General features: G+C 41.8%; 1 protein-coding gene across 1 annotated transcript; it reads right to left on the reverse strand.

Moving 5' to 3' along the window:
• Positions 1-7590: 7590 nt before the first annotated feature.
• GPI (glucose-6-phosphate isomerase) lies at positions 7591-22684 on the reverse strand. Its single transcript, XM_075189169.1, has 18 exons — positions 22467-22684; positions 18566-18656; positions 18282-18350; positions 17425-17544; positions 17259-17342; positions 17016-17162; positions 15902-15973; positions 15070-15114; positions 14925-14978; positions 14116-14176; positions 13592-13635; positions 13323-13475; positions 13103-13232; positions 12113-12189; positions 11304-11432; positions 9461-9536; positions 8785-8851; positions 7591-7987 (listed from the first exon to the last, which is right to left on the reverse strand). The coding sequence occupies exons 1-18, from the start codon at positions 22583-22585 to the stop codon at positions 7864-7866; spliced, it is 1662 nt and encodes a 553-aa protein (XP_075045270.1). The 5' UTR covers positions 22586-22684; the 3' UTR covers positions 7591-7863.
• Between the last annotated feature and the right edge of the window lie 5121 nt (positions 22685-27805).

A 27805-nucleotide genomic window follows, 5' to 3' on the forward strand; every position in this document is an offset into this window, starting at 1 on the left:
TAGGCACAAATCACAGAATTATTTATGTAAAACATGCTGGGGAATATCTTGTAAAGCAAAAACAGTGTGTGAAATTTGACAACATTTTTGCTATACGTAAGAGATCTCTGCCTTGTACCTCTTCTCATACGATCGAGTCCTCTCTTGCTTCCGGCACCACTTATAGTGCAGAAACATCGTTACTACTTTCAGTGGCCGGTCCCTTCTGACTCTGAATATCACTCATCTGGTATTTCTAATTCCCCAGTGACACTCCCACTACCGTAATATTCCTGCTACTGTCTTCTCTCTCATTTGCATACTACAGCCACTGGAATAAAGGAAGAACTTCCCGCAGGATAGGGAGTAAACACAAGCCTACATCGCACTTTGCTGCCAATTCCCTAAGCTGCTTCTGCCCACCAGCACATTTATCATAAATATTCCTGCCCTGACCTCCACCACATCCCATCTGTTTAAAACGTATCCATATATTCTAGCAGTAGATACAAATGGTCATGGATTTTTATGCTTAAGGGGCAGATTCAAGCCGACGCGAGGTGATGCGTTGTGTTTTCTTACCGTAATAGACGGCAATAGGCAATGTTCAGCTGCATCTCGCGCTGAATTGAATTTACCCCTAACAGTAAATGTATCCCAAAATAGATACTCCCTCACCTCCAGCAGATATACAGATACATATGAAACAAGAGCAACATTTTTTCTAAAGATACTTAATTACTGCTGGAAAGTTAAGTGTTCCTACAATTATAACATCCTAGCTCTAAGGATATAAGTTCTTTACACAAAGCCAGACCTGTAGATTTCAGTTTTCATGAGAAAATGAGGTGCAGGGTTTTGTTTTTTTTATACATCACTATGGTAGGATGGGCTTGGTACTTTTTCTCTTGGTCTGTTCCTTCAGACTGCTAGTAATGATTTATAATTCTTCAGATTTGCCATGGCAGCAAGTCATATGGTACATAATGTAGTGAGCAGAGAGACTTTGGCACGCCCCTCTGAGCTCTATTTTCACTGTGACCCTCCCCGCTGCTGCCATCACATGACATGCTGAGCACTGTGACCCTGTGGCAGCTATACTGATCTCCCCTCCAGAGAGGTATTCAAAATGAGGGGAGATCTCACTGGCGATTTTTTTGGGGGGGTGTGGTCAAGTAGGACTCATCATGTGGCCCCGCCTCCCTAAACTGTCAGAACCATTCTAGTCTATTACAGCAGGGGACAGAGCCGCGATGATGCGTGAATCGCGTCGCTAAGCCCCGCCCCATCAGTTAACTTAATGAACTGCCAGGAATCTGGTAAGTTTGCCTGCTCTCCCAGGAGTCCAGAAGGACTCCCAGAAATTCTTAAGTCTCCCGGACATTCCGGGAGGTTAGGCAACTATGACTTAACCTGCTATTTAAAGAAAATAAAAATCTAGGAGGCATTGTCACTTTAAGTGCTCCTGAAACAAAGAATATATAAAATAATGTGAAATAAAAACAATAAACTAAAATGTAAAATAAAATCCTGTAAATTTTTATTTCTGAAAACAAACTGACACATCCGAGTATTCGCACCAATTCGCACCAATTTATTAAATAAGCCCAAGTGAAAAATAATGCCCCCCCCCCCCCCCCCCCCTCTTTCCTCCAATTTCCTTGAGGTTTAAGCAGTACAAGTATTTATCAGACTTGTTTTTTCTTCTAATAGGAACAGAGTAATTCCAGGCCTCGGAAATGGAGTCCCCACTGACACAAATTAAATTAGCCGGGAAAAGTGAAGGTGTCATTTAAACAGAGACCGAAAGGCACAAGGAAATAATGCCAAGTGACTGGGTAATTGCCTTAAAACACATTGGCCTCCTCTGTGAATTGGCCAATTACTCAACTTATTAAAATGACACATCCATTTATCAGCTGCTCATTAGAAACCGAATCTCCGAGTCTGAGTCTGTCCTGCCAGGACACCGCGGTCCTGCTCGTCAATAAAGGTTCTTCACATTTGTCAACAATAATTGCAGAGGTTCCCCGTGGATGCTATGGAGTTTGTAAGCCTTGTTAGCACAAAGGTCTATAGAAATGTATTCTTTAAATAAATATATATATTACAAGGGAAGCCTAAAATTGTAATATTAAAGGACCTGTAAACCCAGAAATTTAAATTTTCAGATATGAACCCCGAAATTAACTTGATTTCTAATTACAGCTCTGTTAAAAAGTAAAAAATGATCTCCCCCTTAGATTAGACAGCTGCAGCTCCTCCCATATCTTTAGGACTGCGTCCTGATGAGGTCAAAAAGTTGGTACTGCAGTCACTTGAGTTGCTGTGATGTCACTGGCCCCGCCCCTCTGTATGATTCCACATAGCTGCTGAGCGGTCAGTCCCTCTCTGTCTGCTGTGTTAATGAAACACCTCCCTCCTAACATGTAGGAACTGCAGCAGAGGTGTGATAGAGAGCATGTATACTGCATTGGTTATACTTGATCACTCATTAAAAGACAGCCATCACTATGCATAGCATAGTCTTATTTTATTGTCCTCCCATTTCAGGTATTTATGTAGGGCCAAACTTTAAAACTGCATTTCTCTATAATGGTGCTAGTAGTAGACATTATTTGTCTTTCCACAAAAGTGGTTGAGCAACCATGTTGCTTTGATTTAGAGCTTAGCGGAGGTTCCCTGGATTCACTGGACTGTAGTTTCTTCTATATAGGTTGATCCCTACTTTTGTTAGGAATAGGCATATAACGTTAAAACATTTGAGGGAAGTGTGAGCCCAGTGGGGAAGCAGCACAAGATTAGGTCTGAGTAGATGAAAAACAATTATATCCTGCCCTTTTCTGCATTCCTGTCAAAAATAGGGATCAACGTTTACAGAAGGGAGAATGTAGAACCACTTAAGTATTGTGTTCACACTAGAGAAGCACCAGATCTGTATTGTGAGATTATATAGGGAATATTTGGAGTTATATAAGGTATATTTTTACAAAAGATTGAGTTAAATGCCAAACAGTATATCTGCTTTTAGAGCTTGATGAAGGGTTCAGGCTGCCGTAGGCTAATATGCCAGTATCACCCCCTCGCCTTCCACACCAGGCTAATAAGCATTTGTAGGCAGGTGATCCTAGTACTATTACAAGGCTGATACAAATAATCTGTAATGTGAGTGAGCTTCCACAAGAGGGCAGTGTGGACATTGATAGTTCAAGGTTGTATGCAGAGTACCGCTGCATTGCAGATTCCCCTTTTGAAACAAAGGTGCTAAAACATACAATATGGCAGTACTATTTTCCTTTAAACATGCTATAAAATTTATAATTACATTTATTGTCCTCATAACAGTATTTTTGCTAGACTGTTAGGTTATTTCCTGTAAAGTCGTATTTGTTGAAAACTACAGTACAAGCATTTAAATCTGTACCTGCTTTGCAGAATCCTAAAACATAATGGCATTCCCATAGAGCAGACCAAAACCACTGGAAAATCATTGGACCAGTGCATGTTTTTTTTATATCTCCCTGCTAGAGCACAGGTGTAATCATTACAGACTGATACATTGTAACAGATCCACAGGTGGTATAATTATCTCGCTTCTTACCTGGAAACTTGTACTGTTAGGGCTTCCTGAGGACTGAATTTGGGGGACACTGCTGTAAAGGATTCTTTTGAGTTCAACCTTGTTAAAACTAAATTCTGGAATTGACATTCCTAGTAAAGACTGGTATAAAGCTTTATACTGTGATTGCAGTGGAACATACAGAAACAAGAACGTTCCTTTCTCCCTTTGTGACTATTGTACAGTACTCAGAAGGTGAGGAGTTAGCAGTTTACAAGTACAAATCTGCAGACCACATTATATATAACTATTTTGTATTCTACCCTTATTTTTTTTGACTAATGCAGATAACATTATTACTTCCATCTTCATAGTTTTTATAAAGCCTCCTAAGTATAGGACATTGTCATAGGTGTTTGCAGACAGATGATCCTAGTACCATTACAATGCTAAGGCTGGGTACACGCTACATGTTTTTCAGACGATTATCGGGCAAATCGCATGATAAACATTCAGCCTGATATCGCATTAGTGCAGGGGTCAGGGAACTTTTTAAACTTTTACCTCCAAATATATTTACATATGCCGACTTTACCCCCTTGATTTGAAAGGAAGGAAATCATATATTAATTATTGGAATTCAAAATGTTATTGAATCTATTCAAAATTTCTTTGAAAACTTCAACTTCAAAAGTTCAGGTTTTGGAGAAATGATGTTGCTTCATTTTTTATATGAGAGCATCAATATTGGGGCATTTTGACGTCAGAGCAATTTGGATAAAGTCTTCAGTGTCCAATCGATTTCTCGGTTTTGTTTTTATGTCCATTAGAGTGGAAAATCCTTGTTCGCAAAGGTAGGTTGTTGCAAAAGGCAGCAACTTTTTGACTGCCTCATCGTGTGTAATGTTGAATGCCTTTGCAGCTGTTGACGTCCAAAAATATGACAGATCTGCTTTGTTTTCAAATGCAATACGTGCTTCATTATTGCATCGAAGCTCAAGAAGTGCCTCTGCCAACCCTTGAGGCTCTTCTGGTACAACAGCAATTTCACATTTAAAGGGGTCTACAATCTAACTGACATGTGAATTGGCAGCATTACCCCCAGGAATTAAATTTTTACCCCACTGGGTTAATTTACCCGTTTCCTGACCACTGCATTAGTGTGTACGCTTCAACAATGAACGATTATTGATCCAAAGCTCATCGTATCATTTGATTTTTAAACTGAACTAAAAATCTTGTTCAAGGATGGAACAATGTTGTTCCAGTTCTGCAGTGTGTGCGCACTCAGGACCGGCAGTGTCTATAGATCTCTATGGAGTGTGCAGGAGTCAATATTTTCAGCTGATGGTAATGACAGATGAAGAGCACAGATCTGAAGGTAAATCTTGTAAAACATGTATAGTGTGTACACATAAATTAGCATACTGTTTGGAACTTTGTCACTGGTAAAATCATTAATGATATCGCATTGGGAGAAATTTTCTGTAGTGTGTACCCAGGCTTACACAGATACTGTTGTAAGAGTGAACTTCCACAAGAGGGCAGTGTGGACATTGGTATTTCAAAGTTATATGCAGATTACAATTTTATTGCAGATTCCCCTTTGGGGGAAATAAAAAAAAAAAAGGTGCTAAAATATACATTACAATACTGTTTCATTGACACATGCTGTAAAATTATATTTATTGTTCTCATAACAGTATTTTTTTTAGAATGTTCCTGGTTATTCCCTGTAAAGCTATATTTGTCTAAAAATAAAAGTAAAATAATTTAAATCAATACCTGCATTGCAGAATCCTAAAACATAAGTGTTCCTATATAACAAACCAAAAACTCAGATAATCCTGGCTCCAGTGGTAATTTGTAACTTTGCAAACACAGAATAGAAATTTGATTCACAAATGGTGTTTTATTTAAGTTTGTTTTTATACTTAATTTCCTACCTTCAAGTATTATCAGACTTGGGTAACATGGAGCTCTTCAGTTTTTGGGGCACTACAGATTTCAGCACTGTTGGGTATTTTGGATCTTGTTCTATTAAAACTAGAACAGAATCTTTCCTATCCCTGCAATCTGTTTATACTATAATTTGAATATATTTCATACCTTGAGGTGCACAATGTGCATTTCATGTTATATTGCTCAGGTATTGAAGGAAAAAAAAAATTATTAACTGTGCCATTAAAAATTATAAAAAAAAAAGTTATGGTTAGACTAAGCTCAAACCATTTATTCTACTTTTTTTTTTAATGCACTTTTCTGGTGCCAACAGTGAGTAACAGAGGCTGTGTGTGAATAAGCCCTATGTGCCTATACATATCTGAGCAAACCGCTGTAGGAGCAAAAAAACAATTGGACATTTCTCTAATGGGCTTGTATTTGTGATGCATTATTTTTGGTGCAGAGATTGGTAGCAATGTTGTAATTACTACTGGCAGAGTGGTCTGATATACTGTGAAATAACACATATTCCTAGCAGCAGTCCCTAAGGTTATTTTATAGGCAGATCGATCCACCCACCCTCCCCAGTAATTCTACTCAGTGTGTAAGACAATATCATGTCATCTATTCCACAGAAGCCAGACTGACACCTGATTGTCCTCTGACAGACAATGCAGACTAGAGCATTATGGTCCTGTGCTTGAATTGTGAAAGTTTACTTCTTTGGAGAACCAAACCCTTGTTTTATTTCAGTCTCATATGAAAAGCAGTTTGATTACGGCTCTAAAACATCTCAATATACTCCCCTCCCCCTTCTATTTTATAACATTGTAATATGCAGAACATGTCTATCCCAGCTTCCTCATGTACTTAAATATTTCCTGTTCTACCTACTGAACTGATGAGGGTAGCGTTGCCATTACATATACTACTGTATATTGTGTTCAGTCTCTGGCCATGATGTAAGTAGAAATATTTACTAGGACATGTGTACAAAAAAAAAAAATTTTTTATATATATATATATATATACACACACACACACACATTACAGCAGGCATGGCCAACCTGTGGCTCTCCTGGTATTGTGAAACTACAGGCCCCAGCATGCTTTGCTGGGACATGTAGGTCTCCTGGTGTTTCACTCACTCAACACCCACTAGTTTTATACAGGCAGTAGGAGCCAATTCAACGTATAAGAAAAAATTCATGAGGCATTACGGCTTCAGCCATTGAAGTATGCAGTTCTCTAATTAACCACTTGTTGGCACTGTTCTCCTTGAATTCTTCATCCTAGAGTCTGCTCCATGATACCAGAAGATGGCACTATATGTACCTGCAATGCTTACAAAAAATATTTTAGGGCATTATCACCATAGGCCCCGGTGCATAGCACCTGCTGCACCACTAGTAATTCCACAACTGAACCCAAACACCCCTCCCCCCCCCACCACATGAGGTGTAGACAATGTGTTCTGAATGCTGGGAATATTAAGAGTCCCTCCCACTCACTGCTGCTCTGCCATTAGTGCACAATTGCCACTGGTGTGGGGCAGTATAAGGGTGTTTGGTGGAGGGACAGGTGTTTGGAGCTGCCGGAGTTGCTAGGTTTACCCCTGGGGAGTCTACTCACCTGTAGAAACCCAAGTGGGTGTACTGACCTCTTAAACTTCTGGAAAAAAAACTCATTCCTGTTATCCCATTACAGGACACCCACATCAGTAGTTTGCTAGCTAGAAGAGGGACACCCACCTTCCCAAAGCAAGATACCAAATGTAATAACCTGTGTAATATAATGAGCACCTCATGTGCACAATGGAACCACCAATCCAGAGACTGGTGCAGCCTACAGAATGTTTCAGAGATGAATTGTGAAAGGTTACTTCTTTGGAGACCAAACCCTTGTTTTATTTCAGTCTCACAATAGAGCAAGAAATAATGGTCCTAATTGAGAAAAAAAAAAAATCTTGACATTTAAACTAGTCATTCCAGGCTATGGGCTTTGTAAGAAACCTTTCTTGAGTTGCAGCAGTGTCCATTTATTAAGTCTATCACAAGCCAGTACACTCCCCTATGTTATCCCCCAACAAGAAACACAGAAAACAGACATGGTTTGTGACTTTTATTTTGCAAACTGATGTTTGCACAGGACAGGACAGTGCAAAACAGAACAAAGACCTAGAAGTCTGGGAGACAGCAGACTAAGTGCGAGCTTTGGTAAAGCCTGCTCACTTACGGAGCGCTCCCTGATATGTTGTCTGCAACGGTGCAGTCACATCAGACACAACAAGGACACAACTACAGACAGACTACAGTCTGGAAAGTGCTTTTTGCTGAAAGCAGAGACATCGGATGTGCAGCCATTGGAAACCCTTCCTGGGTTCAGGATCTATGCTTCTTGATGAAGTTAATGAGCCCATTGGTGGAGCCATCGTGAGAGGTGACTGGAGCATCCGACTCCAACTCAGGCTCAATCTTCTTGGCCAGTTGCTTCCCAAGTTCAACTCTGCAGAGAAAACGGACAATATAATTGGGATGGTTGAGAATTATAAATCAATTGCAGGCTAGACTGGGCATGGAAGCTTTACTGCTAAGTGTCTGTACTTAAATAGTCGCTTGGAGGGGAGGATAGTACAAAGAATAAGACTTCATTGTAGGTTATTAGCTACATAGGATTACAGAAAGCAGAGTAGGCGAGATGCCTAATCAGAGACATGTCCTGTATGGACCAGACGCCAATATACCATAATGTAAGCGGTTTTGTGCTTAACCAAAATTCAGCCTCCAACTGAAAGAACCAGGGGAGTCCAGGAACAAGGCTCAGTGACATCCCTCATCATTAGTTGAGGGACCCATCTTTTGGGCTACAACAAATATCCATGAGATTACACCTTGTGTTGGCATCAAGTCCACTAAGGAATAAATATGGTCTAGAGGCCACCTAAATATGCAATAGCTAGCAGAAAGTGTCTGGCTTATTACTTTTCCCCAGCCTCATTGTAAGAGCTGCATTGTAAAATCTCTAACAAGTAAAAGAATTTACATTAGTTTTGTTATTCAAAATTAAATGAAGCTGTAGAGATGTTGCCACCCTAGATGCATTCCTATCTGGCCTACAGACAAGCCAGGTCCTCCTCATGGCTTCTTGTAGGCTAACAACTGTAGGGTATGATCCTACATGTACTAAGAAACCAAGTAGAGGCAGCTACAAGCACTACTGGCTGTGGAAGAGGCGGATGAAGCCAGCATGACATTAATATGGCAGGTTACTGGTGACCGTAGGAAGGTTTCAGGGATACTCACCCCCACTGATCGTAGCTGTTTATGTCCCACACAACTCCTTGAACAAAGATTTTGTGCTCATACATAGCTAGTGGGAGGGGAAATAAATGAAAATAAGACCTACAGCTTTTACTAAACATTTTGCAGAAGTACAAGAAACATCCAGTATTTAATACAAAGGTGACTTCAAAGATTAAATCCCAAGCCATTAAGGGAAAAAAAAAAAAAAAAGTGTTTGCGTAGTAATACCCAGCAGGAAAGTGTGCTGTATGTTCCTAGTGTGTTTTCCAGAATCCCAATTTTATTTTAAATAAATTGGAGCTTCAATGTTACACAACTATTCTCTTTGGGTACAAAAATGACCTTTTCTGCAGTTCAGCATTTAAGATAAATAGTTACTGATCCAGCCCAGACATCTACAATACAATAGTCATTTGTATTTTATATACAACTTTAACAAATATAACAGCTTTTACTAGTTAAATATGAAGTACCTATTTTGTAGGTCTATCTGTCTGCTAAACTTACGTTTCTAAGACTGTGGCACTAAAGTGTATGACGATATAATTCCACTATGGGGTCTTTTGAGAGTGGAAACATGAATATGACTTTTCAAATTACATTGAGTGACAAAAGAAAGTGAACATGTACTAGATCATAGTCAAATTAAGAGTATTCCCAGTATACATAGACTCACCAATTAGAGCTCCTAGTACGAACGGATTGAGTTTGGTGAACACCAAAGAATTAGTTGGTCGATTTCCTTCAAAAACCTGTAGACAAGGAAAGAGTGCTGTTAGGTGACAATACCACCACTCCTACTGGTACGTATGTAATCCATTGTGGAATTAAGGGATAATGTTTCCATAGTGTAAATGATATTAAGTCACTAACAAGTTCAGTCATGTAAGATAGAAAGCTGCCAGGAGAGTTTCCATAACACAATGGAGTCTAGTAAATATTCTAGATGTTTCCAGTAGTGGGTTTGTTATTCTAAGACATTTTGAACACCAATGGGCACCGTAAGCAACCAGCTGCACAGCGGGGGGGGCACCATAAGCAACCAGCTGCACAGCAGGGGGGGGGGGGCACCATAAGCAACCCGCTGCACAGCAGGGGGGGGGGGGGCACCATAAGCAACCCGCTGCACAGCGGGGGGGGGGGGGGGCACCATACGCAACCCGCTGCACAGCGGGGGGGGGCGGCACCATACGCAACCCGCTGCACAGCGGGGGGGGGCACCATACGCAACCCGCTGCACAGCGGGGGGGGGCACCATATGCAACCAGCTGCACAGCGGGGGGGGGGGGCACCATACGCAACCAGCTGCACAGCGGGGGGGGGGGGGCACCATACGCAACCAGCTGCACAGCGGGGGGGGGGGGGGCACCATACGCAACCAGCTGCACAGCGGGGGGGGCACCATACGCAACCAGCTGCACAGCGGGGGGCACCATACGCAACCAGCTGCACAGCGGGGGGGGGCACCATACGCAACCAGCTGCACAGCGGGGGGGGGGGCACCATACGCAACCAGCTGCACAGCGGGGGGGGCACCATACGCAACCAGCTGCACAGCGGGGGGGGCACCATACGCAACCAGCTGCACAGCGGGGGGGGCACCATACGCAACCAGCTGCACAGCGGGGGGGGCACCATACGCAACCAGCTGCACAGCGGGGGGGGCACCATACGCAACCAGCTGCACAGCGGGGGGGGCACCATACGCAACCAGCTGCACAGCGGGGGGGCACCATAAGCAACCAGCTGCACAGCGGGGGGGCACCATAAGCAACCAGCTGCACAGCGGGGGGGCACCATAAGCAACCCGCTGCACAGCGGGGGGGCACCATAAGCAACCCGCTGCACAGCGGGGGGGCACCATAAGCAACCCGCTGCACAGCAGGGGGGCACCATAAGCAACCCGCTGCACAGCAGGGGGGCACCATAAGCAACCCGCTGCACAGCGGGGGGGCACCATAAGCAACCCGCTGCACAGCGGGGGGGGGCACCATACGCAACCAGCTGCACAGGGGGGGGGCACCATAAGCAACCAGCTGCACGGGGGGGGGCACCATAAGCAACCAGCTGCACGGGGGGGGCACCATAAGCAACCAGCTGCACAGGGGGGGGCACCATAAGCAACCAGCTGCACAGGGGGGGGCACCATAAGCAACCAGCTGCACAGGGAGGGGGGGGTGGCACCATAAGCAACCAGCTGCACAGGGGGGGCACCATAAGCAACCAGCTGCACAGTAGTTCTGGTTAGGGCAAGTGTCTGATACCAGCTTATGGTCCCTATACAGCACCCACCATGGTCTGAGGGGCACTGGGTGCATCATGGCCCATCTTGCAGGTTGAGTACCACCAATGTGCTGCAGGGGGTTATGGCCCATGGTAATCTCCCTGTAGATGGAGGCTGTATACCATTATGTAGCATCCAAGCTAAGAGGAGGACTTGTATCTAACACTTGGATACCAAGTACCGCTATTCTTGTTCCCGCAGCCGGGTGGTGTTGGGCTACAGAACGTGGACTTGCCTTGTGTGGGAGCAGTTTCTCCAGCGCTTCTCCACTGAGGCCAGACGCCTGCAGCTCAGCCTTGGCTTCTTCTGTGGATTTCCCCTTCATGAGAGCCTCCGTCTGTGCCAGGAAGTTGGCCAAGAGGATCTGACACAAAGTAACACAGGTTAGGACATTCCCCGGCTAGTATAAAACATGACGAGATGTTATTGGGAGCGTCTGCTGTGAAATAATCTGCATAACTTGAACAGGTGACCAACTAGGGGGCTGCCAGATACAGTTTCTTCTGTTCAACTTTATAGCAGCCACATTGTCTGCAGCCACTGAACCCATATTCTCCTTGGTTGAGGAACTAAACATCATTGTTTAAATTTGGGGCAGTTTTAAATTTGGTCTGTTTTAAAAGTGAGCCAGTCACCTGCACACTGTGGAAGCAGCTATTTTGCATGCTAAATATTCAGGAGAATGGAATCCATCAATTCACTGAGAACCAGTGACTCAAATATTTGCCCATTAAAATGTCAGTCATGTAACTAGCTCCTGTTAAATGGAAAGGCTGCATTCTCACGACCATAGGCTGTCTCCACTGTGTGTAAGTGACATTTACTCAAATCCTCTCATTGCTTTGGCTGATTCTACAAGAGAACCTCTCCTGTCCTTTGACCCCCACATAGAATCTGCACGAAGTGCTACCAGATCTGCAAGTACATTTACTTAAATCTAACCTGGCCCAGCAGAGTCTGCCCAAATCTCTGGCACTAAGGGTATATCAGTTACGTAGTCAGAGGCCAGACCACGTACCAGGTGTAATCATCCCTCAGTCTCACCTTGTGATGTAGCCCGTTACGGATTGGATTCTGCGTCTGAGCTGGAATTAGGAAGTCACAAGGAATTCTGCGAGTCCCTATGATGGAGATAAAGTGCAGGTATATTTATAGAGTCACTGACTCTTTAGCAACAGAGTCTCAGCACATCCTGGCTGGCAGTTATAGTGCAAGAAGCCCAGACATCTATGTACAATTAAAGTGTTGTCAATAGTTAACTTAACAGACCTGATGTGTAGGCTGGGAAAAGAGTGCAGTATTTTTTTTTAATATAGCCAACACTACAAAAACAAAGTCTTCTACATGGAACAATTGTTTGTTTCTTCCCAGCAGTCAGTCATGAAGCTCCTTGGTGATCACATGATGGCAGGGAAAGGGGAATCGCATGTGAAGAGGGGTCCCTCTGCTCACTACATCATGTGACTTTTTGCCATGTTAAACCAAACACTGGAAAAAACTATAAATGAATAGTATCTTGAGAGTAAGGAAATATGCACAAGTCCTTACAGATAGCCAGAGAACTACAGAAATTTAGTGTATTTTGCAGTTCTGTCACTAGGTGGCACAGTTTAAGACAAACCTGCATCTAACCCAGTGTTGGCTAACCTGTGAGACTCCAGGTGTTGTGAAACTACAAATCCCAGCATACCCTTCCAGCAATAAGCTGCTACATATTGGCAAAGAATGCTGGGACTTGTACTTTCACAACATCTGGAGTGTCACAGGTTAGCCAAAACTGATCTAACCCATATCCCTGCTCACATTACTGTGGCTTTGAGAATTCTAATACACACTGGTCCAGCAGACAGGCAAAAAAGTTAGTGGAATTATAATCCCTGATAATCAGGCAATATGGGCTATAATGCAATAGACAAAGCCCTTTCCTAAACAAATGGGATTATTGGCATTTAATTCAGCCTTACCATTACCATACAGGATTTTATGGCAAGAATCTAGAGTTCTTGCCTATATGCAAAGCATTGTGGGTCTTACCTTGGTGTATGAGCTGATAGAAGGCATGTTGGCCATTAGTCCCAGGCTCCCCCCACACCACAGGCCCAGTGTTGTAGTTCACACGTGTGCCAGACTTTGTGATATATTTCCCATTGGACTCCATGTCACCCTGCCAGGGAGAGAAATATTCAGTATAACAGGTTACTTGGCCCTGATGGAAACAGGACTCTGGCAGATATCAGTCAGCAATGCCACAAACCTGCTGGAAATAGGCCGCAAAACGATGCATGTACTGGTCATAGGGCAGTAGGGCGTGGGTCTCACAGCCGTAGAAGTTTATGTACCAGACGCCCAGCATGGCCAGGATCACTGGGATGTTACTTTCCAGAGGAGCTGTGCAGAAGTGGTTGTCCTGAAATATAACGTTACCACAATTCAACCACGGTTACAAGATTAAATAGTTATAACAGGATAAAGAGCAAGGTCACAGGGCAGACTTGAGCAAAATTAAGCCTTTGTTGTACTTACCATCCAATGGGCACCTGCCAGAAGCTTCTCAAAGTTGTCAAAACCTGGGGGAAAAACAAAAAAAGTGAAGTCCTTGGTTCCAACACCCCTGGACAATGCTGGTAGCAAGTTACAACTAACCCACATCTTGTTTTTAGTCAACAGCTAATGGAGGATACTAGTATTTGGCAATTTGTTTCTTAAATCTGCATTTAGTTATTGTACACCAAAAGTTAAATGCCAACTATTAAACAGATATTGGGGTTGATTATGAAACCCTCTAAAAAGTCATAGTAGGCGAGTTGCCCATAGCAACCAGATTCTGGACATCAGTACATTCTAAAATAGAATGCAATTGGTTGTTATGGGCAACACCTCCACTTTGCCCTTTAAGTTACATACATCTACCCCTTGGAGTCTGTTGCTAAGGGGATGTCTTACACAGCAAGATATTTAATAGGTTGCTCCAAATGGCAATCCCAGGCATTCAATACAACCCTTAGTCATCTACCTGACAGGAGGATAATAAAACATAAGATTCTTACCGATATGAAGGGCAATGGAGAGACCAATGGCAGACCAGAGGGAATAACGACCTCCAACCCACTTAAAGAGGAAGAAAACAAACATACATTTTTGGGTCATATACTAGATTTTCATGAGAACCTTTGACCATTATAAGACGCAACATATTTAAGGTCAGTGCTAAGAATACATGCGACATTGACACTCTGGATGACCTTTATGTGTAGAGTAGGCTGGTTGCACTGTAAAGCGTGAGAAAGGTCAGACCTGAGAATAACTAGGAGACCGCGCAGGGACAGGTTATGTTACCAGCCAGCTGTCTGACGGGAGACTCACATCGCAGGCTGCACACTGACAGCACGGAGAACAGAGGTCTCATCTAGGGTTAAAATCTAGAAGTTGGACAAATTAGAACCAAGTTTACACATTAAATCTTTACTGCAGAAAAAGGGAAGTTGCATTATATTGAGTGTAGGAGCCACAAAAGGAGAAGCCTGGACATTGGCACATGAGCTTCCAGTTTGTGCCAAAATTTGCTCCCAACAGTCCCATTTTGTAAGGCTGTCTAGGACATGATCTGACGATGACCCACAGCCCCCTCCCCCATATACAGTAAGCCTTTCCAGACCAGCTCATTTCCACCATGAAAAAAACCTAAGCCATTCATATACTGTACATGCCGATGCTAGATCTCCAGACTCACTTCCCATTTACAAATATAAACCACATTATAGAATATAAAACTTAGAAGAGGAACTCAAATTTACTGATATTATAATAATGCATTTACTTTCATCATGGCTTAACATTTCAAGGCCAACATACTTACATCCCAGAACTCAAACATATTAGCTGTGTCTATTCCAAAAGCTTTTACTTTGGGCTGTAAAACAAAACATGCAACATACAGTTAGACCAGGATATTACCAACCAACATACCAATTATTTAAAGCATAAAAATCTGAATTACTCACCGCGTTGGTAGACAGGGCAACAAAGTGCTTGGCCACGGCAGTTGCCTGGAATATAACATGAAAGGCGTCAGTATACTGACAGATTTAACCAAATTCTTAATGACTAAATAAATAAACTGGATACCCAAGATGAAGGGAATTATGTATGGGCAACTGTTGGGTCACAGTTGCTGCTAACAGAGGGAGTCTCTTCTATACAGGGGTCTAACACGGCAGAGGAATCTGAACCTTGTGGTTTATACCAGTTAAATGACATATGAAGAGCAAACTCTAGAGACACGACCGGGATTAGTGTTAGAAAAATGGCATTAGCCATGACCTGGCAGAGAGTCTGCGCTGTCAGACGTGCACTGCTAGTGGGTGTTAACCCATTATAATATGGGGTGTTCTATGGTTTTAGACATTTTATATGGCAGCACTGAATACATTTAGGACAAAAAAAAAAAAAAAAAAAAAAAAAAAAAATAGAAACCTTGATATATTCTTCATTCAGAATTTCTATACAAAAATCAGTTTTCAGAGCCCTTGTCCCCTTTTGGTTATAATGCACAATGCTAAAACTAGTGAAGTGGACTATAAAATGGAGATAACATTTTTGTATTCTTTTTCACATCTGCCTGTGGCTACGGTGGCAGGGCCAGCTTTCTGTGGCTATGGTGGCAGGGCCAGCTTTCTGTGAAGTATTACCTGTAACAGGCAGGATGCCCATAATACAGTTGATTATTGTACTAGAAATTAAGACATCAGATCATGATGAGATGTCTACCAGCGTACCACCTACAGTTCTAATGTCTGGCTTATATCATGATTAGGATTTATTAAATGTACTCACGTCTTTGGCAGACTGTAGGAACCACTCCTTGGCAGTCTCAGCGTTGGTGATGGTCTCCTGGGTGGTAAAAGTCTGAGGGGGGGGGGGGGGGGGAAGCCATGAGTGAGCAGAGAAAGGAGATTGACAAGAAATTATAACGTGGGTATGAGAGATATTCTCTGTGGTCAGATGAGGCAATGTGGGTCTACGTGGGCTATGCACTAACTTCTGCCCTGTAAATTTCATCCAGCTACAGATGTGAATCCAAAGTGTGCAAATATATTTCTTTAAACATGGAGCAATAAGTTAAACTTGGAACCACACACACACACTAGAATTTGTAATACTATTTTAATCCAACTTACAAATACACAGTACAGCCAACATACAAGCTGGTTTATAGGAGAGCCATTAACATTCAGGCAAACATTTCAGCAACTTATCACAAGTTAAGATATTTGATAAAGGGGTGATCTCACCCAAACCCCCACACACATTAGACCTCTGGTCAGTGATCCCATTGAACTCTTGGTTAAATGGTCAACAGGACATCATAGCACTCAACTGGCATAGCAAGTGTTAATACATTTTAACAAATGCTGGGGGAGGGACAGATTACATAAACTTGTGAATATTAGTCTAACCCCAGCACAGAACAGGTTAACATTCCAGTTATTTTATATCCCACAGCTCCTATGCCAAGAGACCCACCCTGCTGCCTGGTAGTATAGAGGGACGGAGCTTTGAATCTGCGTCATTATTGATTTGCGAAATAACAGATCTGCAAATGTTACTCCAAGTACAACGTCCCTTCCACAATAGAACACACAGCAGACAGGTTATGGGGAGGGAACCAGACAGCTAGTTCTATCACAGGTGGTAAGAAAAAGTTGACAATTACTAGCAAAGTACAATAAACAGTTTAGAAGCATACTAGTTTCATTCTAGATGATCTATGTAACCGAATGGTAAAAGTTTATTCAAATTCCAGCCAAATTTTAGCCAATGAGATACTGGTTTGGGTGACTAATGAAAGCTAGACCAGATCAACATTATGGATTATAATACAAAGGTCAGCAGACTGTTCCTGGCAACACTTGACTTTCAACCTTGTCTAGAACGGTTTAATGATTACCTTGGATGCTACGATGAAGAGCGTGGTCTCTGGGTTAAGCTCGGCCAGAGTCTTGGCCATGTGAGTGCCGTCGATGTTGGATACAAACCAGACCCGGGGGCCACCTTTGGAATATGGCTTCAGAGCTTCGGTTACCATCAGTGGACCCTGAAAGAGTTGCAGGTTCACAATGGGCCATGTCTTCTAAACTGCACCCCTCCCCCCCAGGCAATGAAAGGTTATAATCAAAGACAAGTGTCTTACCAGATCAGAGCCTCCAATCCCAACATTCACTACGTCAGTCATGGCCTTCCCAGTGTACCCCTTCCAGTCCCCACTGCGCACTTTCTACAGAGACAAAGGCATTTTTTAAAGAAACTGACTCTTCTGGATTCCTGTATGCACTGTTACTATAAAGCCCCCACGGTACCTGGCAAAACCCCTTCATTTTTTCCAGCGCAGCATTGACATCCGGCATCACGTCTTTGCCATCCACCAGTATTGGAGTGTTTGAACGATTGCGCAGAGCAATGTGTAGCACAGCGCGGTTCTAGAGGCGGCAGGAACAGGAGAGCAGGGTTTTGGCATTAGAGAACAATCAGTGATCTACGACACTCGCTGATAACAGATTTAAAGCTCAATGTCAGAGTGATCAGTAAGCTGGTTTCTTAATTTTAGAGTATTTTTGGAGGCATGTCTGAACTGGTTGTTGTCAATCCTGCAAAACCCATGAAAATCTCCCTTAACTTCACTAAACTAAGTGGCCAGCCCTTAATAGGCTTCAATATTGAGGGGGTATAGGACAAAAGGGATAGGGCATAAAACCATTCTAAAACAGAAGTTTAAACAGACTCAAAACAAATATTGATTTATCCAATTACCTATATTGTAGAACTAGATTATCCCCAGAGATAGGACATAGCTACTTAAACTCAACCATTTGTTTTCCATAGTTTGTGGTTTGGCATCCAGTGTAAAAGAAACACACCCAAGATTACAGAACTGCTCTATACAATGACTGCAGATTGAGCCTCAGGTGAACTTTACGTTCTCCTTGTGAACCGCTCCCTATTCATTCTACAAAGATTACTGCAGTGTTACTGTGTACAGTGCCAGACAGCAACTAGGAGACCCACTTGGGGCCTGGACATCCCAATATGAAAACAAAACCCAATTGATTTTTTTTTTTTAATCTAATCTGATCTTTTATAATAATTTATTTTAAACAAGGATTGTCAGCCAGGGTCATCCGCTGGTGAGTTTGCCAGGAAAGGCGTTAGACATTACCTCTGTGAAGTTTATCTTCTCTGCAGAGAACATCTTTTTTCTGGCGCACTCTACACCTCTTGATTTGGCCTGCAATGGTTAAAGAGAGTCAGTCTACCCTGGTGCATTATAAATTCTACACCCCAACCTATCACTAAACAAATTACACATCTTATACAACACTGTAAAGGAAATAGTTTCCATTTTTGTATTGGACCAACTTCACTCAATGAAATCTAACAGTTGAGATGGTGTTTGGGTCCAGCTGGTCCTGGACATTTTTGGGGATGGGAGAACAACATTACCAGCTCCACAAGCTGCTTGAACACATCTTCTGTGATCAGGTTCTTGGAGAAATCCACCAAGATGTCACCTTCTCCGGTTGCGAGGGTTTTGCTGTTAAAAAAAACACAGAACAGGGTGATGTAGCAGGGGGAGAAGGTGCCAATCCTGCTGCAAACATATCAAGTTACATTTGCAATATAATTGGCAAGGCATCTATGTACATCTAGCACCAGTGGTTAGTGGGTGCGTAAAAACACTGAATGACAGTCACCAATTCCAGGGCTTTTCTATAATGTGCCAACCAAGCACCAATCCCAGGAAGAGTGGATGCCGCCCACACCTGCTAAGCCCCCTAACCACCCCCCCCCCCTCTTACCCCTGGTGGGCAAGCAATGCATGAGGAAGGTGCCCCACTTCTGATATTTTTGCAGGATTGGAGGATGTTGGACCCTCAAGGCTTGCACCAACCCTGTGTATATAATTTATTTTGTGGATGTTCCTGTTACTGCTGCTTCAGCAATAGATCGCATCAGATCAAACATTAGATCCAACTGAAGATATATACGCATCATTTTTATATGAGATTTTATTAATATTCTTCTATTTTGACAGAGGTCACACGACTCATTTTTAAAGCGACTACACATGGATATAGGGAGCGCCTCTTACATATAACTTGTTTCAAATACAAATTTATATTCTAGTATAATCTAAAGAACAACATTTCCCTTATTATAAGGGATTACAGATATTAGACATCATGGAAAGGCAGGAAAACAGTCAATGTAAATAAGACTAATATTAAGGTTTAATGAATGACTAAAGCTGCAAGATACAAGACATAATGCACATTGTAGGTCAGAGATATAAGATGCTGTCAGCTGATTAGTTCTGTATCTGTTGTACCTGACTGGAAGGAAATTTCCACCATTCATATTAAGATCATTTTACTCTGCAGATTTATTAAGATTCAGAGTACAGTCTGCACCCTGCCCCATCTTAGTCTCCACCCAAACACTGATCAGTGGTATACGGCATATAATATAGTATTAGAACACTTTGCTGGGTGGTGTTAAGAACTCCATTGTGAGTATATGTTATTCTGCAATATGAGAAATGGGTCCAAATATTCTTGAATAGGAAACATTCCTAAATAAGTCAACAAAATCCATGTGAAATATTTCTGGTGACAGTACTACATGCGCTGCCAAGAGGCGGTTCAATCCAGCAGTAGTGTACACCACACCCTGTTAGTAAGTGCATAGGTGTGTATAGTCAAGATTTGAATTGGAGCCCAGGGTTAAAGAGTTTTATAATGCAATTGTCAGTATTCAAATAAAGGTTAAGCCTAGAATCTCTATTCTACCTCCCAAGTACCCTGAGTTAGGCAGGACCATCACAATTAGACCATTAGGGTATTTGCAAGTGACAGTTATGCTCAGACAAACAGGGAACCATTTAGACTTGTAAACCTCCTCTGCATCGAATCTATTCCAACACACCCTCTTACCCCATCCACAGAGCAGGAAATTAAGCAGCATCCTCAAAGAAAAAGGAATAAAGTTTCAGCATTGCAGAACTTCAACATTGCTTAAAAATGGGGACATTATTGTGCACTTTTGCTCAACCCAAGTGATGTTATGTAAGCGGAGGATCTATTAAAAACCATGTATCTGCCTGGAGATTAGAACACGCATGCAGTTGTTTCCTCTGCCAAATGTCCTTGTTCAGCGACGGGTAGGGCAACTGGGGTGAGACCATCAACTCTGAAGGTTACGCTAAATATACCCATGAAGAGGGTAAACTATATAAATAGCAGTGCTGCAGATAAATGCATGTATATTAAAATTAATAATTCATTTACCAAGCCAGAGGAGACAATGTCAGACTAAAGATTTACACTGAATATTAAGGACATCTCTGGGTACACAGGAGTTAACAAACTATAGGTTGTTCAGGATGAGGAGCTCTTTGTTTGACAATTCCTGGAAAATCTGTCATATTGGGCACAAACAAACTGTATTCGCTCTGCACAGCCAGTGAGGATTCTGTGGTCAATTAAGATTCTGCAAAATTGTGGAACAATTAACCACATCTTATATAGTTCCTCAAGTTTGTTAGGCAAGACAGCAACTGCAAATGAGGGAAGTAATGGTGGCACAATAGAGAATTTAAAGAGGTTGATTAAAAATGTATTAAATTCATGTCCCCATTACACAAGAGGACTTCCAAACATTCCTGCTTATTTTTCGGCTGTCTAGAGTAAGAAAAAAAAATATGTGAATATATATTTCAGTTTATCTATCATAGTAAGGATTAACAGTTGAGAGATGCTTTTTTCTTTAAACAAAGTATGAATGAACTGGTAGTACACATAGCTGGCATTCATTTATTGCCTTGAATAAAGCTGGGTACACCCATGTGATTATCATGCAGATCACACAACTCAACCGTTTGGTCAGATATTGCAACAGTGTATACACCCACAATCATGTTTTATATCACCAAAACCCATTGCATTTGTTGATTTGGTTTTATAAATTTCCTAAAAATCTCTATAAACAATGTCGGGCAAATGTGGAAGCATGTACACACTCATGACCAGCAGTATAGGGAGATATCTGTAGAGTGTAGAGTCACGATCTTCTCAGTAGATTGGTTATGAGAGGTGAACAAATTGTGTAGATGCATACGCATGAATCAGCATGATCAGGATTTTTAGTCAGTGGCGAAATAGTTACAGAAATTGCCTATATGTACCTACACATTGGCTTTTTTTTCTCTGCATGTTAACATCAGTTAAAAAAAACAAAAAATATAGAAAAAAAAAAAATGCATTTACAGTTAGTTAATTTCAGTCTTAAAAATGCCTCTGACAAGACATGAATCAGTTATCTTGTTTGGCTCAAACACATGCAAAAGCCATTGGTAACCACATCTATTAAATGTCAATTTTCAACTGCAATAACCCACTGAAATGTTACAAGAGAACTGAAAATAAGGCACCACAAGCTTAACATATATATGTACACAAGATTATTTTTAAATGTATTAAAAATAAATATCAATGCAGCTTTACAAAGTTCAAGCAGTTTTAAACTACATTATTTTAAAATAAAATTGATGATTGTTAACTGAAACCACCAGTTCACACCTAGATGGAGTGTTATCAACAAGATTTCTATGTCTAGGTCCACACAAAGGCAGTACATTAGTAGTGTGCAGGGCATCTGTTCATCAACTAAGGAATGGTGATATTTTAATGAATGCTGCCTGAAAGGGATTCTCCACTTAGCCTTCAAGAAATGAAAATCCCATTATGTTGCCATCTCCTTGTGCACAGTAGAAGCACAGAAACCTATGTAGGAGCTTTAGAGTTTAACATCAATATCTGACCAACACAGCTTGCAATCTAAGGATGGCATGGGTCACAATTATATAAAATGGTATGTACAAGTACACAGAAAACCGCCAAGAGGGCAATATGAAGACCACATACTACTGCAATGAGCTGTACAGGAAAGTGAGTGATCCTTAAATATGATCTCATAGCTGCAGTGATGTGTGCTGATGCACGTACTAACCCACAAGGATGAATGAAGGGCACACACACACATGGCAGGTCACTGATGGGACCTCATTCCTGAAGGGACCAGCCATGGTAACTCCCCCAATATAACCATGTTTTGTTTTACAGTGAGCACACTCCAGCAGTGAAAGGGTTAATCCAAGTGATACATTGTATCAGACATGGCCTCCTGCAGGAAACATGCAATGTTATTTTACATATACACTCACAGAGACCCCCTGGGTGGAGGTTGGTAGAGATGAGTGACGTATAGGGATATCATATGACGTCACTGAACATTATATAGAACTAGATCTATATAAGACAGAGATCCCAGGTGCCCCATACTGTACCTGAACTTGCTGAACCTGTCCTTGTCAGCATCAAACAGCTTCCTCAGATTGAGAGTGGCATGGTTGGCTTCATAGAGCTTGGCCAGCTTGTGGTACACGGGGTCACTGGTGAGGGCCATGACTGGATCAGTGTTGGAGGAGGACAGGACCTGCGGGGCTGTCACTGCCTCTTATAGGGACAGTAGTCACTGGAGCACAGGGGTACGCCCACCTGATGCTTCTCACGTGGTCTGCGAGTGCCCAATAGGAAACTTCCCAGGACCAAGCCCACTCTCCCGTGTCACTATGCCAGCAGTGGCTTCTCTTCCCTCAGACTCAGCCCTGTACTGAAAGTGTCTGCACCGCCGTCAGCGGAATTGTATGCGTCGGCCATGTTTGTGTAGACCAAGGTTCGTTGAGGAACACAGACATGTCACTCCCCTAACATGGAGACAATATGAAAGTTACTGTGTGATGGTGGTACGCAATACTGCATAGAGAAGAAGGAGGATATCAGCCATTTTATGTACTATGAGATATTTCAGCACTGGTTTTTATTACAGACTAAAAGTATCAGTTCACTTAGCATTTTAATAATTGGTGCTCTATTTAATGGCATCACATATATGTATCTTCATAACCACCCTCTTCCCCCCAACCAGTCCTAGTTTTAAAAGAGACAAGAACTGGTCATTCCCAGGAACCTGGGCTGAATTAAGTCACTGAAGTAAAAGTTTTGTTTTTTCTTTCTTGTGGTTTTATTTTTGGGCTCATACATTGTCTCTGTTTGGACTTGTACAAGTATCCAAAATTGTAGTACCCCATCTCTGATTGGACGTCCATTTAAGTGCTTGTGATAGGTGAGGTACGTTCTTTCACATGCGACCGCAGTTATCGCCACTGCTGGGAACTTGTTTTTCCGACAATGAAATACATTCTGTATTTATATCCCTTATATGCAGGGGCTGGCTGGCAAATTTTAGCCCAGGGTGGAGAATTGGTTCAGCAGCCTATTAGGAACATTTTAAAGGGGAAAAAAGTGCAGGTAGTGACCCAGCCCAAAGTAGCCCACTATGGGACCGGTCCGGGTAGCTGCGGCTGTCCAGCCAGCCCCAGCTGGTATGTTATGTGGCTCCTGCTGTAGTGTGATTGTTTAAACCCCTTTGTAGGACTTCTACAATTGCTGTTTTATCCCAATATATTTCTTGGTGCCAAATATGATCGCACATCCACAGTACTAAGGGCTGGTAATAGCCTAAGGGTGGGCCAGTAATTTGGTGTGGAAGTCTTTGCTGTGTAATATTGAGTAGCCAGGGTAAATAGCCTGTGGTTGCCACGGTATCTTGACATATATTTCAGTGTTTTTATTACATTGGTGTTTGTGCACATAAAAATGGTATGGTTATAAAAGGTGGCCGTGTAGAAGTACCATGTTAAGAGCCACACTCTTTGTTAAGGTCACTTACTATGTAACATATCTACCAAAAAGCCTGAGAGAGGTTGGGAAGCTAAGCTTGTACCAATTATTTGTTAGTCACCTAAGAACTACGTATAATGTGTATAGCGGAAAGTGTGATTTATTCAGAAACTATTAATTCATTTACATTCAGAAGTTGACCTGGCGCCCATTATTTCCAGCAACAGTGTCTATGCGCTACTTCATCGGCCCCATCTGTGTTGTATCTTTATCATACCTGTATGTGCGGGGACTTCTGTTTGCCCACACTGACCCATATAACCTGGTATGAGCATACTTGACAACACAAACTGATCCCTTTTTCTTGCACTGTTATTTCCAAGACAGCGACAGCAAGGTATATGGAGTATAATACAGGCTGGTCTGTTTATCTCTCCTCTGTCTGAAAGCAGCAACTCAACTTTGCCTTTGTACAGATCCAAAAACATTGAAACACGTAGAGAATACAAAGTCAGCATGACACACAACGTCTTACCAAGAAAAGGCAAATTCAGCAGACACAGCGGATCTCCAATTATTACAGAACAGTTTCTTTCACAGGTAAGTGTTCACAATTGTGTGTGTTTGTACAAATCTGATAAACACACTTGTACTTGTTGTATATTGATATGTGACATCTGTCACTGGTGTGTGGTCAACCTGTCACTGGCATTTATGGCAATTCAGCTTCGTCAGCCTTACTCTGCTAAAATAGTGTTACACACAATATCTAGGTGAAAGTCATGTGATAGAATTTATACATACATGTGATATTAATTTAGGACATATTACACTTCTTAATATATTGATGTATCAAACATTGAACATAAGCTTATACATAACTCCCTGTAGGACTCAAAGCACTATAGCATGCTTAGGCAATGAAGGCTTATTTACAAACTTGCACATACCGCTTTGTGATGCCATCATCACCATCTTAATTTATTTATATGGCGCCACAGAATCTGCAGCGCTGCACAAGGTGAGTTTTGAGGGAGCGTTTGAAAGATTCCAGGTTGCACCTACTTTTGTGAAAATGCACTAGTTTTACAGGTAAGCACATGGATTTTCGGGCCAAGGTTGGCGTACAAAAGTTTTCATCATCTGATTCGAGGAGACGAGTGGTTTGGGGGTGTCACTCAGGGGCGGATCCAGACTTTTGCTATACCCCGGGCGATTTTAGGGGGGGGGGGGGGGCGATTTAGGCCCAGCCCCCTTTCTCATTTCTAAGGCTGCCGGCGGCTGCACAGTATGTGCAGGTCCGCTCGGCAGTGACAGTGTGCTGCCCCGCTGCTCTGATTGTGTTTAAAACACAATCAGAGCAGCCGGGCAGCACACTGTCACTGCACAATGTACAATTTGGGAGTTGTTCCCTGCTGTGCTGGATCACACACACACAAATCGATTCATTAATGGTGGGTTTGTGTTAAAATTCATGTAAATCCGGTATACGTACGCCTGAATTCAACAAGGAGCGGATCTGAAGATGTGTGTGGTGATGAATGCGGGTGTAGGTCTGCTCTGGTAGGCAAGATACCGCAGGATACGTCCAGTTGTAAAGCGCTACGAAATTTGCTGCCGCTATATAAATAAATGTTGATGTTGATGATGAATACATATATGGAATATAAACTCACAAAAGAACTCGCAGAAATAAAAACTGTTCAATCAATGTCACCTCTTACTATATAAAACATTAAAAAATAAATAAAAGTGTGGTCTGATGGCATGTGTGGAGGTTTGACGGGCATGTGGGGAGGTCTGATGGCCATGTGGGGAGGTTTGATGGCATGTGGGGAGGTCTAATGGGCATGTGGGGAGATCTGATGGGCATGTGGGGAGGTCTGATGGGCATGTGGGGAGATCTGATGGCCATGTGGGGAGGTCTGATGGCATGTGGGGAGGTCTGATGGCATGTGGGGAGGTCTGATGGCATGTGGGGAGGTCTGATGGGCATGTGGGGAGGTCTGATGGCATGTGGGGAGGTCTGATGGGCATGTGGGGAGGTCTGATGGGCATGTGGGAAGGTCTGATGGGCATGTGTTTTTTCAGGCATAATATTCTCTGCCACACTGGAGTTTACAATCTTATTTCCTTACCACAGGCACACAAGCAAGTACGCGTGTTGGGAAACCAGAGCCCCAGGATTTTGAGGCAGCAATGCTGAACCCTGTGCCTCCAATGTAATCTCTATTATGACAAATGTAAGTGCATTCTCAGTCAGAACATATACCAGAGACCATTATTTAATACAGTGAGCATTCTACTGACAGATACAGTACAGAGAGCATTCTACTGACAGATTCCATACAGAGAGCAATCTACTGACATAAATACAATACATAGAGCATTCTATTGACAGATACAATACAGAGAGTAATCTACTGACATATATACAATACAGAGAACATTCTACTGACAGATATACAATACAGAGAGCATTCTACTGACAGATACAATACAGAGAACATTCTACTGACATACAATACAGAGAGCAATCTACTGACAGATATACAATACAGAGACCATTCTACTGACAGATATACAATACAGAGAGCATTCTACTGTCAGATATACAATACAGAGAATATTCTACTAACAGATATACAATACAGAGACCATTCTACTGACAGATATACAATACAGAGACCATTCTACTGTCAGATATACAATTTAAAGACCATTCTACCGACAGATATACAATACAGAGTACATTCTACTGACAGATATACAATACAGAGAGCATTCTAGTTACCTATATACAATGCAGAGAACATTCTACTGACAGATATACAATACAGAGAGCATTCTACTGACAGATATACAATGCAGAGAGCATTCTACTGACAACCAATATAAAGAACATTCTACTGACAGATATACAATACAGAGAACAGCCTACTGACAGATATACAATACAGAGAGCATTCTACTGACAGATATACAATACAGAGAATATTCTACTAACAGATATACAATGCAGAGAGCATTCTACTGACATATATACAATATAAAGAGCATTCTACTGACAGATATACAATACAGAGAACATTCTACTGTCATATATACAATACAGAGAACATTCTACTGACAGATATACAATGCCGAGAACATTCTACTGACAGATATACAATACAGAGAGCATTCTACTGACAGATATACAACGCATAGAGCATTCTACTGACATATACAATATAAAGAGCATTCTAGCGAGAGATATACAATATAAAGAGCATTCTACTGACAGATATACAATACAGAGAGCATTCTACTGTCAGATATACAATACAGAGAATACTCTACTAACAGATATACAATACAGAGACCATTCTACTGACAGATATATACAATACAGAGAATATTCTACTAACAGATATACAATACAGAGACCATTCTACTGTCAGATATACAATTTAAAGATCATTCTACTGACAGATATACAATACAGAGTACATTCTACTGACAGATATACAATACAGAGAGCATTCTACTGACAGATATACAATGCAGAGAACATTCTACTGACAGATATACAATACAGAGAGCATTCTACTGACAGATATACAATGCAGAGAGCATTATACTGACAAACAATATAAAGAACATTCTACTGACAGATATACAATACAGAGAACAGTTTACTGACAGATATACAATGCAGAGAGCATTCTACTGACAGATATACAACACAGAGAGCATTCTACTGACATATATACAATACAGAGAATATTCTACTAACAGATATACAATGCATAGAGCATTCTACTGACGTATACAATATGAAGAGCATTCTAGCGAGATATATACATATAAAGAGCATTCTACTGACAGATATACAGTACAGAGAGCATTTTACTGACATACAATACAAAGAGCATTATACTGACAGATATACAATACAGAG

Source organism: Mixophyes fleayi, chromosome 10 (assembly GCF_038048845.1).
Source record: "Mixophyes fleayi isolate aMixFle1 chromosome 10, aMixFle1.hap1, whole genome shotgun sequence".
Classification (NCBI taxonomy): domain Eukaryota; kingdom Metazoa; phylum Chordata; class Amphibia; order Anura; family Limnodynastidae; genus Mixophyes; species Mixophyes fleayi.